This window comes from Nomascus leucogenys, chromosome 11, assembly GCF_006542625.1.
Source record: "Nomascus leucogenys isolate Asia chromosome 11, Asia_NLE_v1, whole genome shotgun sequence".
NCBI classification, from domain to species: domain Eukaryota; kingdom Metazoa; phylum Chordata; class Mammalia; order Primates; family Hylobatidae; genus Nomascus; species Nomascus leucogenys.
The window spans coordinates 47195451-47207364 of NC_044391.1; the positions used below are offsets into that span (position 1 = coordinate 47195451).

The 11914-nt window shown below is 42.8% G+C and overlaps 1 protein-coding gene across 2 annotated transcripts in view; it reads right to left on the bottom strand.

The window, feature by feature from the left end:
• Positions 1 to 11914, bottom strand: part of XPOT (exportin for tRNA) — a 44991-nt gene extending 33077 nt beyond the window's left edge. For both annotated transcript variants that reach the window (XM_030822303.1, XM_030822304.1), the window contains exons 1-3: positions 11475 to 11914; positions 6359 to 6492; positions 1432 to 1514 (exon numbers count right to left, since the gene is read on the bottom strand). In XM_030822303.1, coding sequence (XP_030678163.1) covers positions 1432 to 1514; positions 6359 to 6418 — 143 coding nt within the window. In that variant the 5' untranslated portion in view covers positions 6419 to 6492; positions 11475 to 11914. The remainder of the gene's footprint in view (positions 1 to 1431; positions 1515 to 6358; positions 6493 to 11474) is intronic.

The following is an 11914-nucleotide window of genomic DNA, read 5'->3' on the forward strand; positions in this document are numbered from 1 at the left end:
TCCAGATATTAAGATTCCTGGAACAGTCCCTTCATTTTACAATAACAGGTTAGGTGTAAAATGACAAACGGCAAAACAGCCAGAGTCTGAGTGAAAGTAGAGATGGTCATCCAAGTCCTGCTTAAAATTCAACCCCAGTAGTTCTATTGTAGCCAAATCCAAAACAAGCAGGGCCACATGGACTGCCAGTCCAGCTTCAAAGTTTCATACAGGAAACTAAGTTACAAATATGGTGCCCTTGCTTATATAAGATGCGGGCAAAAGTTAACACACCAATTACCCACTTCCAACTGTCTTTCTAGGGGAGTGGCAGAGTTGCAGTAAGCCAGCTATAAACACTGACAAAGATCCTCTAGAGACCAACAATCTGCCAATGAAGTGAGTATAAGAGAATTCCTATTTCTGTAAAAAGTTAGTTGAATGCTTTAGAAAGATTTCATAGAAAGCCACACTGCAGAAGGAAAAAATCTTGTACATATTTGACATGGCCTATATAACCAGAAGACTTGAGAGTCGGGGACAAATATCTTAAAAATCTATGGATCGTCACTCATTGTACAGACACCCATGCTAGAAATTGTAGAGGATGGGTTATAGGTGTGACCAACCTATGAATAAAGTGAATGCTAGTTAGTATACAAAGATAAAGACTGGGGTCCAATATCAAAAGATTGGTCACTGAATGATTATATACCTTAAGTTAAAATTAAAAATTAAGATATAGGCGGGGCGTGGTGGCTCACGCCTGTAATCCCAGCACTTTGGAAGGCCGAGACGGGTGGATCATAAGGTCAGGAGATCGAGACCATCTCGATGTCTCGAGTGAACACAGTGAAACCCTGTCTCCACTAAAAAAAAATACAAAAAAATTAGCTGGGCATGGTGGTGGGTGCCTGTAGTCCCAGCTACTCAGGAGGCTGAGGCAGGAGAATGGCGAGAACCCAGGAGGTGGAGCTTGCAGTGAGCCTAGATTACGCCACTGCACTCCAGCCTGGGCGACAGAGTGAGACTCCGTCTCAAGAAAAAAATAAAAAATAAAAAAAATAATAATAAAATAAATAATTTAAAAAATTAAGATATATATCATTTACAATCACCGTCTTTACCAACGTTTTAGGAAAGCAGTTATCACTCTCAATCATAAGATAAGGAAGTTTTTACTGCACTTTATTCCAGCTGGGATCTGGTGACAGGTACACAATGTATACCAAAGGATGATTTTACTGAAAAGTTAATTCTGAAATGGCCAAACTGGGTTTACTACTTTTCTCATTTCTACATGGAATGACTATATGTTAATGGCGTTGCAAAAAAAAAAAAAAAAAGTCATAAAATGTTTTTATGAAAATACTTTCCAAATACAGGTAAATTTCACAGTCCTGTCATGTCCACAGAAATTTAAATTGCCATGCAAATTTTGTTTTTAATTACCTGTATGTCCTCTGGGCTAGAGCTTCTGCACACACCTGCCAGGCATCTGGGGAAATCTTTAACTGCTCAAAATAGGCCAGGGCCTATAAGATTGCAAAACAAAAAAATGCATTTAGAATAAACAATCTCAATGCCCTGCTAATACTAAACAAAATATTCTGAGAGTTGCAAACCTATAACAAATCAGTAAACTTAATAGAAAAACAGCTAAAACATTAAATGCAGGCATGCGAATATATGCAACTTGGGGTCATTCCTAAAAATAGGTTAAATAAATATAAATTCCATCAGTTAGATAATCAAACCTGTTTTCTTACAGCAGCAACAACACAAAAATGCCCCGCAGCCTTCATGGGATTATTATGAAGAATGAGAGCAAGTGCTTTGTCAAGTGCCACACTACTGAGAAATTGCAGAAGATGAGTTAAGGGTGTGATCATTTTATAATATGCAATTATAAAATGGCATGTGAAGGGCACTTTTCCTATTTAATAGCACATCTGCTATTAAAGCGGTGATTATAAAAGATAAAACATACTGTGTACCTTATCTGATCTACTGTTACACAGGAGAGTATTTCAAGTCTTTAATTATATAATGTAAGTTCCCTGAAGAGATTAAAATTGGAGTACAAATGATATGAATTTTGAAAAATATGAAGTAACTGAAAAGGTCAAAGCTTGAGGAAGTTTCTTATCTCTAAGTTTATGAATTGAGGGCCTTGTAATCACAAGTAACAGTGCCAACAAGGAGCAAGAGTACTCTAGAATGGATGCAGCACGAAGTCCATATGCTCTCTACCAAACTGTTGGGAAAATGGGAGTTACTTCAGGCACTCTTCCCATCAGCATGTTGTACCAGATGCAGGTTTCACACATGGCAATGGGACAAATAGTAGTGAACATCTTGTGAAAAGTATGTCTAATAGACAAGAAAATTGCACGTCAACTGGAAACACTGCTAGATGATTTGACAGCAATTATGTATGATACAAAACCTGACATGAGGTAAAAGAAACATTAGCCTTAGAGAAACCTAATTTCAATTGGTAAATATTTTTTAAATGGTGGTGTCTCCCGCTAGTGATGAAATCAGTTTATGGGTCCTGAACAATAATTTTTAAAAATGAAATAGAGAATATTAGATATTCTGTACTGTACCCTAGCAAGAATATTACTTTCTGTAACTTTAGTTATTTATCTGCATATGTACATATAAATATATACACACACACTGGGTCATCGAGATGTAAAGTTATTTTTTTCTTTGGGTTACAGATCAAAGCCACTGTATTTATATTTAGGTGATAGTTTCCTATGCTATGTAACCGTATGAATGAGGGAACGGGTTTTCATACATGGTCTCATATTTATATTTAGGTGATAGTTTCCTATGCTATGTAACCGTATGAATGAGGGAACGGGTTTTCATACATGGTCTCAATGGCTGCTCCCACTGACAGAAGATCAGGTAAATGAAGGTGATTAGGTGAAGATCACCAAATATAATATTAAATATGTGGTATAACAAAAAAATACATTTGGGCTTTGCAGCCAGTTGCTGGCTCAGAGCTCTTAAAACTCTTGGAAAATTTTCTGAGTGACAGGACTGCCTTTTGTTATTTATAATGAGCCCTTTGGGCCAGGCACAGCAGTTCACACCTATAATCCCAATACTCTGGGGGGCCAAGGTGGGAAGATCACTTGAGGCCAGCAGTTCAAGACTAGCCTGGGCAACATAGTGGGACCCTGTCTCTACAAAAAAATTTAAAAATTAGCCAGAAGTGGTGACGTGCACCTACAGTCCCAACTACTTGGGAGGCTAAGGTGGAAGGATCACTAGAGACTTCGAGGTCAACAGAGTTTATGTTAATGAGGTAACTTGGTGTGGGAACCCTAGACAGCCTCAGGATAGGGCTGGTTACCAGAAAGACCAATTGATTAGAGTGTTGAAACTTTTAGCCCTAACCACCAACCTCTGGGAAGGGGAGAGGGGACTGAAGATTCAGCTCTATAAAAACTCTTGAACTTCCAGGTTGGCAAACACATCGAGATGCTGAGAGGGTGGTGTTCCTAGAGAGGGCACAAAAGCTCTGTGCCCCTTCCCCTATACTTTGCCCTATGCATCGCTTCCATGTGGCTGCTCATGAGGTGTATCCTTAATCAGTACAAGAAAGTCAACTGTTTTTCTAAGTTCTGTAGGCTACTCCATCATCAGAAATATGAGAGGTTCTGGACTCAGTTAGTGTCTTAAGTGGGGGCGGTTTGTAAGACTGAGCCCATAACTTGTGGGATGTGATGCTAATCCTGGTAGTGTCAGAATTGAGTTGATTTGCAGGACACCCAGTTGGTGTCCACAGAAATCAAGAGAGTTGGTTGTTGGTATTGGAAAACAGCCCAGAGTAAATAATGTCTCTCTTTAGAAGTTAAGACTATAAGAGCACAGGCAGCTATAAAAGATACTACTAGCTTAGTTGTTTCTAACAGCAGTCCATGAAACATAGGGTTTTCTTTAGGAATATCTCAGAGGCCAGAGGACAAGGTAGAAGTTAATCATGTATGTTGTATTACCACCTAATATTTCACTTACAAAAGAGGGGAGAGGTGGTTTCAGCTGCTAGAAATGTCATGACATACCATTTTCTTCAAATAATAACAGGTTTTAAACCAAAGACGAGTGTTTTATTTTTTAGAAAGGAGGACGCCGGGCGCGGTGGGTCACGCCTGTAATCCCAGCGCTTTGGGAGGCTGAGGCGGGGAGATCACAAGGTCAGGATTTCGAGACCAGCCTGACCAACATGGTGAAACTCCATCTCTACTAAAAATACACAAATTAGCTGAGCATGGTGGTGTGTGCTTCTAATCCTAGCTACTCTAATCCCAGCTGAGGCAGGAGAATCTCTTGAACCCGGGAGTTGGAGGTTGCTGTGAGCCAAGATGGTGCCATTCCACTCCAGGCTGGGCAACAGAGTGAGACTCTGTCTCAAAAAAAAAAAAAAGGGGGGGGGGCGGGGGGCAGGGGTGAGGGGAAGGAGAGGAGAGATAACCTGGAAGTTTTTAGTTTTTAAACAAAGCCTTTGTATTCTGAATCTATGCATTACTAAGAATTAAAAAAAAAAATTCTACAACACTGACAAACAAGTCCTAGCTTTCACCACCTAGTTCTACCCCATATCTTTTTTCTAATGGTTGATTGACTCTATGTGACAAGAGTCAGTTCGACTTTTATTGCCCACGTAAAAAACAGAGAATTACAGATAGACAACTGAGCAATTGGGGTTGGCAGACAGTCATTCTTCTCACCACCAAGCTGAATTAACTTTCCACTACTCCCGAACTGCAACAAAAGGGCTTCAGAATTCACTTTCCTTAAGATTTCTTCCCTTTCATCCTAATAAATTGTTACTCAGATTGGCTAAATGGATACTGAATTATGCCTGGACCTGGATGCTTAAAACACGTCTGTGACAGAACCCATTTTTATTGACAAAAAGCAGAACTTCTGTATTAAAACCACTAATAATGTATTGGTTTTAATTTTCTGAAAAAGAAATCATGGCACATTTTAAAAAATTGGATGCCGGAACTTAAGAGGTAAAGAAAATGCCTCTTTCATCCAAAAATTGCATGCTGGAACTTAAGAAATGAAAGACTTCAAGAGGCACATAAAAATAACAGTAAAGGCCATTTAATAACTAAACATACAAAGGCTTTTAATTATAAGCATGCAATACCAAGCTAGACTAAAGGTAAAGATCTGTGATGCTTCAACTATGTTTGAAGGTAGGTAGCATAAAACCCTATGGCAAGAAAGATTTGTTTACACAAAGACATGGATTTTAAATATCTTTTGATGTCCTAACTGGTTTGATGGGTACCTTGTAATTAGCCAGATAGTTAAATCTCAATTCCTGTTATTTTCCTGTATCTGAAGGGCTAGTTACTTATTTAGTAGCAGAGACACGCACACGGTACTGTATTAGAAACTAGTTGGGATTGTTTTTTACTGCTTTAAAAGATTTTTTTCTTAAAATAAGAATAAAAACTGCTATAATTTTTAGTGAGATTGTTAACCTCATTTAGCTCATTTATAAAAAGTATTCTTTGCTATGAAAAGTCAAAAGAAAATGCCTCTTTCCTTTCCACTTACCCTATACTTCAGAATGCCCACATGTCTTTAAAAAAATTAATTATAGGCTCATTCTTTATATTTTTCTATCATTCAGCTATAGTCATGATTATAGTTTTAGGCTATATTATATTTAATTGTTTACATTTATCCAACTATCCCAGCACTTTATAAGGGATTCTTGTCACGTAACCATTTTACTTAAAGCATAACCTATCATAACTGCTTATTTATGTCTGCCTAGACCAAATAACAAGAATGTTAAATATCACTAATGTGGCCAGGCAGGGTGGCTCATGCCTATAATCCCAGCATTTTAGGAGACTGAGGTGGGCAGATTGCTTGAGCTCAGGAGTTCGAGACCAGCCTGGGAAAGATGGTGAAACCCTATCTCTACAAAAAAATAATAAAAAAAAAATCATTAAGGTAAGTGTTAAAACAGCTTGTATAGATCAAGCCAAGCAAAGAGAAAATAAAATACACGTCTGCTGCTATGGAAAGTCTCTTAAACGAATCCTTTGCATTACAACTTTTAAATAATTAGAAATAATGACTGATGTTGCATAAAGATCTGCCTTGAATCATATGAGATTTTAATACTTTTGTTTGGCCAAGTAAACAGAAAATAAATCACAACACTCACTGTTTCTATATTCAAAATATATTCAAACACCTCAAATTTCTTTGTTTCTGTTCATTTCTACCCAAAGTAGACTTTTGCCAGGTGCATTTTTATTCACGCCCTCTAATGCCAATCTGTGGTGACATAGTTAAAAAATGATTCAGCAGAGTAACTTACCCTTTGTCTGAAGTCTGAATCAGCATTTGGATTTAGCCCTAATAGAGCCTGTTCATCCATCCTTGCTGCTATACTTGGAGTTTTCTGGTTATAATAGGTGTGCCCTCTGATCCCACAGAAGAATTTATAAACATCTGCCACAAAAAATAAAGTTGAAAGAAAACATTACTTGATAAACAAATAGATGCTTATCCTGAATAACGTAAATGGATAAAATCATGCAAAGAAGCTTAAATGTTTAAAAACTTATTTTGGAACTTATCTAAATTACAACTAAAAGTTAGAGCCTAATTCTCAGAAAAATGGGCTCTGCTAACTACTCCACGAATGTGAAATTCCTAAAAACCTTTTTTTTTTTTTTTGAGATGGAGTCTCGCTCTGTCGCCCAGTCTGGAGTGCAGTGGCGCGATATCAGCTCACTGCAAGCTCCGCCTCCCAGGTTCACGCCATTCTCCTGCCTCAGCCTCCCAAGTAGCTGGGACTACAGGCACCCGCCACCGTGCCAGGCTAATTTTTTGTATTTTTAGTAGAGACAGGGTTTCACTGTGTTAGCCAGGATGGTCTTGATTTCCTGACCTCGTGATCCACCCACCTTGGCCTCCCAAGGTGCTGGGATTACAGGCATGAGCCACTCTGCCTGGCCCCTAAAAATCTTAAAGTATGCCATTAAGGTCCTCAAGCTTTCTTAGTCTTCAAGATCTTCTTAATAAGGTATAGAAAGTAATCATTTTCTACTTTAAATAGTAGAAGCACCTAATTTATGTAGTGTTTTACTTATCTCTAGTACTTAAAAATGCAATTGTGCAACTCCAGTTAAGTATAAAAATGACAAATCCAGACTATTACAGTAATTATAATAATTTGTCTACTTCCAGATACAAATATCACAAATCTTCTTTAAAACATTAGAACGGCTGACCTCAGAGTTCGATATCCTTTGGAGTGTTTACTAAGTACTACAACAGAAGTCTAATGAAAGGAACAGGATAATGAAGAACCAGTCATTTAGCTTTTGAGCAATGGACTTAGTTTTGCATTTTACAGATTTCTGCTCTTGCCAGCCAATTCTAAAAATTTAAAAAAAAAAAAAAGTTTTTCAATAGTAGATACAAAAACCCACAAACCAGCCAGGCGCAGTGGCTCACACCTGTAATCCCAGAACTTTGGGAGGCCGAGGTGCACAGATCACTTAAGGTCAGGAGTTCAAGCCAGCCTGACCAACACGGTGAAACCTCGTTTCTACTAAAAAGACAAAAATCAGCCAGGCTTGGTGGCACATGCCTGTAATCCCAGCTACTCGGGTGGCTGAGGCACAAGAATCGCTTGAACCCAGGAGGCAGAGGTTGTAGTGAGCCAAGATTGCGCCACTGCCCTCCAGCCTGGAAAACAGAGTGAGATTCCATCTCAAAAAAAAAAGAAAAAAAAGAAAAAAAAAATCCACAAATGACTTAACACTGACTACTCTTATTTAAGAATTTTTTTAATCTCTGACAGGTAATCCACTTCTTCACAATATAGGTTCTAACATTCTCAAATAATAAGCTACAAAAGGCATCCTAGTTTTTGATAGAATATATATTCATTTAAGCAAGCATGGAACAAACTCTAAATGATGTGAAAATGATATTATTCTCTCAAGACCTATAATGTAGAGAGACTGAGTCTTACTACTTCCATTAAAGGCTGTGGGGGGCCGGGTGTGGTGGCTCATGCCTGTAATCCCAGCACTTTGGGAGGCCGAGGCAGGTGGATCACTTGAGGTCAGGAGTTCAAGACCAGCCTGGCCAACATGGTAAAATCCCCTACTAAAAATACAAAAAAATTAGCGGAGCATGGTGGCACACACCTGTAATCCCAGCTACTTGGAAGGCTGAGGCAGGAGAATCGCTTGAAGCCAGGAGGTGGAGGTTGCAGTGAGCTGGGATCACATCACTGTACTCCAACCTGGGCCACAGAACGAGACTCTGTCTCAAAGAAAACAAGAAAAGACTGTGGGGCTTTTTGTTTTAATTATCGTAACCAAAGACGCCAAAAGACTAATTGGGTTGGGGGTAGGGGAGAAAAGCCTTTTGGGAATAGCAAAGCCAGGCTCAGGTCCAGATTACAGGATACCTACAATACGCTTTTCTGTTTTCCTCTGAGCCTGCCTGAATCAAGTTAACTCAGGATATGGACTGAGAGCTTTGAAGACAGCTCAGCCCTTTCTCTTATGGTTCATAACGTACTTGCAGACTTCAAGGCAGTATAACTCCCTACTGCCCTCAGATTACGATCCAAACACTTTTGAATCACTCCTCACTATTCTGCACCCCAGGTCAGCGAGGCCAGTGCTAGTGAACCACATGGCAGTTCTCCAGTGGTATTCTACCTTTCATCTTTGCACACTGCTCTTTCTTCTTGTTAATAGGTTAACCCCTGCTGTCCTTTGAAATTCAACTTAGAAGCCATCTCTTTCAAGAACACTTCTTTGACCCCTAATGTCCAACTCTCCCAAATTGGATTACATGCCCCATCCTAAGCACTGCTATGCTGTCACTGCCAGCTTACTAGTTTTCTCTCATTAATCTTTTTTTTTTTTTTTTTTTTTTTGAGACAGTCTCACTCTGTTGCCCAGGCTGGAGTGCAGTGACATGATCTCGGCTCACTACAGCCTCTGGCTCCTGGGTTCAAGTGATTCTTCTGCCTCAGCCTCCCGAATAGCTGGGATTACAAGTGTGAGCCACCCGGCCATCTCTCATAATCTTAAAGGGCAAGGACTGTCTTCACTATCCATCACTATGTCCCTAGGACATAGTAGAGCATAGGTTTTGGATTTCAAAGACCTAGGTTTGTATCCCCATCTTGTCATTTTTTAATTGGGGCCACTTGGACAACTTACAAAACCTGAGAGAACCCTTTCTATGACATGGGAAAAAGACCATCTGCCTCATAAAGTTGTAAAGGCTTCAAAGAGATAAGGTATGCAGAGCATGGCTGGCACATAGTGAGCCCTCAATACATTGTTTATAATCAGAGGCAGGAACATGGGGGATGGAAACTACTTAGGGCATTCTTATACTAGATCAGCATTTTTAAAAGACAGAAAAACACAAAGGCACTGGTTCCCTTCGCCCCCTAATGTTAAGAAAATCTGATGTCCATTCCCCTGAAAAATGCCCACAGAGAGAAAAAAAGATTTCGGAGTTTCTAAGAATCCCAGATTGAGAAGTACGATAAAAGCTTCCTTGAATTTGCTATGGCTTTTTAAAAAAAATGCTGGCCAGGCACGGTACCTCACGCCTGTAATTCCAGCACTTAGGAAGGTCGGGGGGGCGGGGGATGGCAGATCACCTGAGGTCGGGAGTTCGAGACCAGCCTGACCAACATGGAGAAACCCCCGTCTCTACTAAAAATACAAAAATTAGCCGGGTGTGGTGGTGCATGCCTGCAATCCCAGCTATTCGGGAGGCTGAGGCAGGAGAATCGCTTGAACCCGGGAGGCGGAGGTTGCAGTGAACTGAGATGGCGCCACCGCACTCCAGCCTAGTCAACGAGAGCAAAACTCCATCTCAAAAAAATTGCTGGCCGGTCATGTTGGCTCACGCCTGTAATCCCAGCATTTTGGGAGGCCAAGGTGGGCGAATCACGAGGTCAGGAGTTGAGACCAGCCTGACCAACACGGTGAAACGCCGTCTCTACTAAAAATACAAAAATTAGCTGGGCCTGGTGGCCCGCGCCTGTAAATCCCAGCTACTCAGGAGGCTGAGGCAGGAGACTCGCATGAACTCGGGAGGGGAAGGTTGCAGTGAGCGGAGATCGTGTCATTGCACTCCCGCCTGGGCAACAGAGTGACACCGTGTCAAAAAAAAAAAAAAAAATGCTTAAGCTTGGTCAAGTCACTCTGAAGCTATCGGGAGAAAAATCAAGTGGCCCTAAGGAAAACATAGCCAATAAACCCAAGGAAACAAACTAGTTACAGTTGTCACTACAGAAAGAATCCCCCACAGAGAAGGCATTTGGACGATCAATATGCAGTGGAAGGCCAGGTGCGGTGTCTCACGCCTGTAATCCCAGCACTTTGCGAGGCCGAGGCGGGCGGATCACGAGGTCAGGGGATCGAGACCATCCTGGCTAACAGGGTGACACTCCATCTCTACGAAAAACACAAAAAGTAGCCAGGTGTGGCGGGGCGCGCCTGTAATAGAGCCACTCGGGAGGCTGAGGCTGTAGAATCACTTGAACCTGCGAGGCAGAGGTTGCAGTGAGCCGAGATGGCACCACTGCACTGCGGCCTGGGCGACCGAGCGAGACTCCGTCTCAAAAAAAAAAAAAAAAGTTTTAATACGGTAAACAATTATGCATCTTGCAAAGGTTCTGGGGGGAAGGCAAGCAACATACTTAAAATATTAAGCCTTAACTTTTCCTGGATAGCCACTAAGAATCAAACAATTTGGAAAAATTCCTCTACACCTACTGAAGACTGTTTCAAACACTACGACTGAATCTTTCCAGCCTTTTAACACCACGCTGACAAGTCGGTTTAATAAAACGTAACTCTCCCCCAACCCCCGCCCGCCACAACTAATTAGCACTTTAAAAAAGTACTCGTTTTTCTGGTTACAGGGAAACCTCATGCTTCTCTAGTCCTGCAGGATAGTGAGGAAGGTTTGAGAAGAAATGGAGCGTCCGTGCTGGCCAATTACTGCACAGAAATAACACTTTTCCTTTTTGTCCAGGGGTGGGGGAAGAATCAGGTTTGAGGTCTCCACAGTTGATAAGGCTACAACGATGACTAACGGGCTTCGGAACCGCAGGCGATGCCGACCCTCCTCTGCTAGCCTTGCTCCCATCCCTCCCCCGATCCCTCCCCTAAAGGAAGCCTCGTGGCAATTCGGGTGATGAAACACCAGGCAACGGGCGGCCACGCACTCGGGACGCGCTCCTCGGCGGCAGCCCCGGCTCGTACCACCCCCACCCGGTCCGCCCAGCCAGGGGGTGCACCGCCATTGAGGGTCCCAAGCCTGCACCCTCCCTGGCGTCGGGACTCCCCCGGGCCGGTCCGCCCCGGCCAACTTCCTCGAAGCCTCACGCGGACCAAACCTGGTCCCGGTCCCGCTGCCCCCGAGCCCCGAGTCACCTTCCCTATCACTCCATCCCGCCTCCCAGCCTGCACTCCAGATGGTCAGCCAGCGGAGCGGAGCGGCGCGGCACGCAGAGAGCTGGGAGAGCGGCCCTCGTCCTTGTCGCCGCAGTCCTCTGCCACGGCCGCAGCGCCAACGCCAGAGACGGAGCTGGCCGGGACCGCGCGCCTCTAGTCGCTCCGCGTCCCCTGGCACCTTCTCTTGCGTGGCGCCGGGCAGGCAGGCAGGCAGGCAAGCAAGCAAGCAAGCAAGCGGGCGGGGTCAGCGCCCCAGGAAGGGAAAGAGCGCGAGGGCCGGCTAACGCCGCCGCCGCCGCCGCTGAGTCAGCGCGAAGCGCGCTCCCCGCGTCGGTGCCGCGCGGGCGGGCGCCGGCGCCAGCAGTCTCTTGGAGAGTGCAGGCGGCAGCCCGCGGGCTGAGGCCGGAGGCCTACAACTC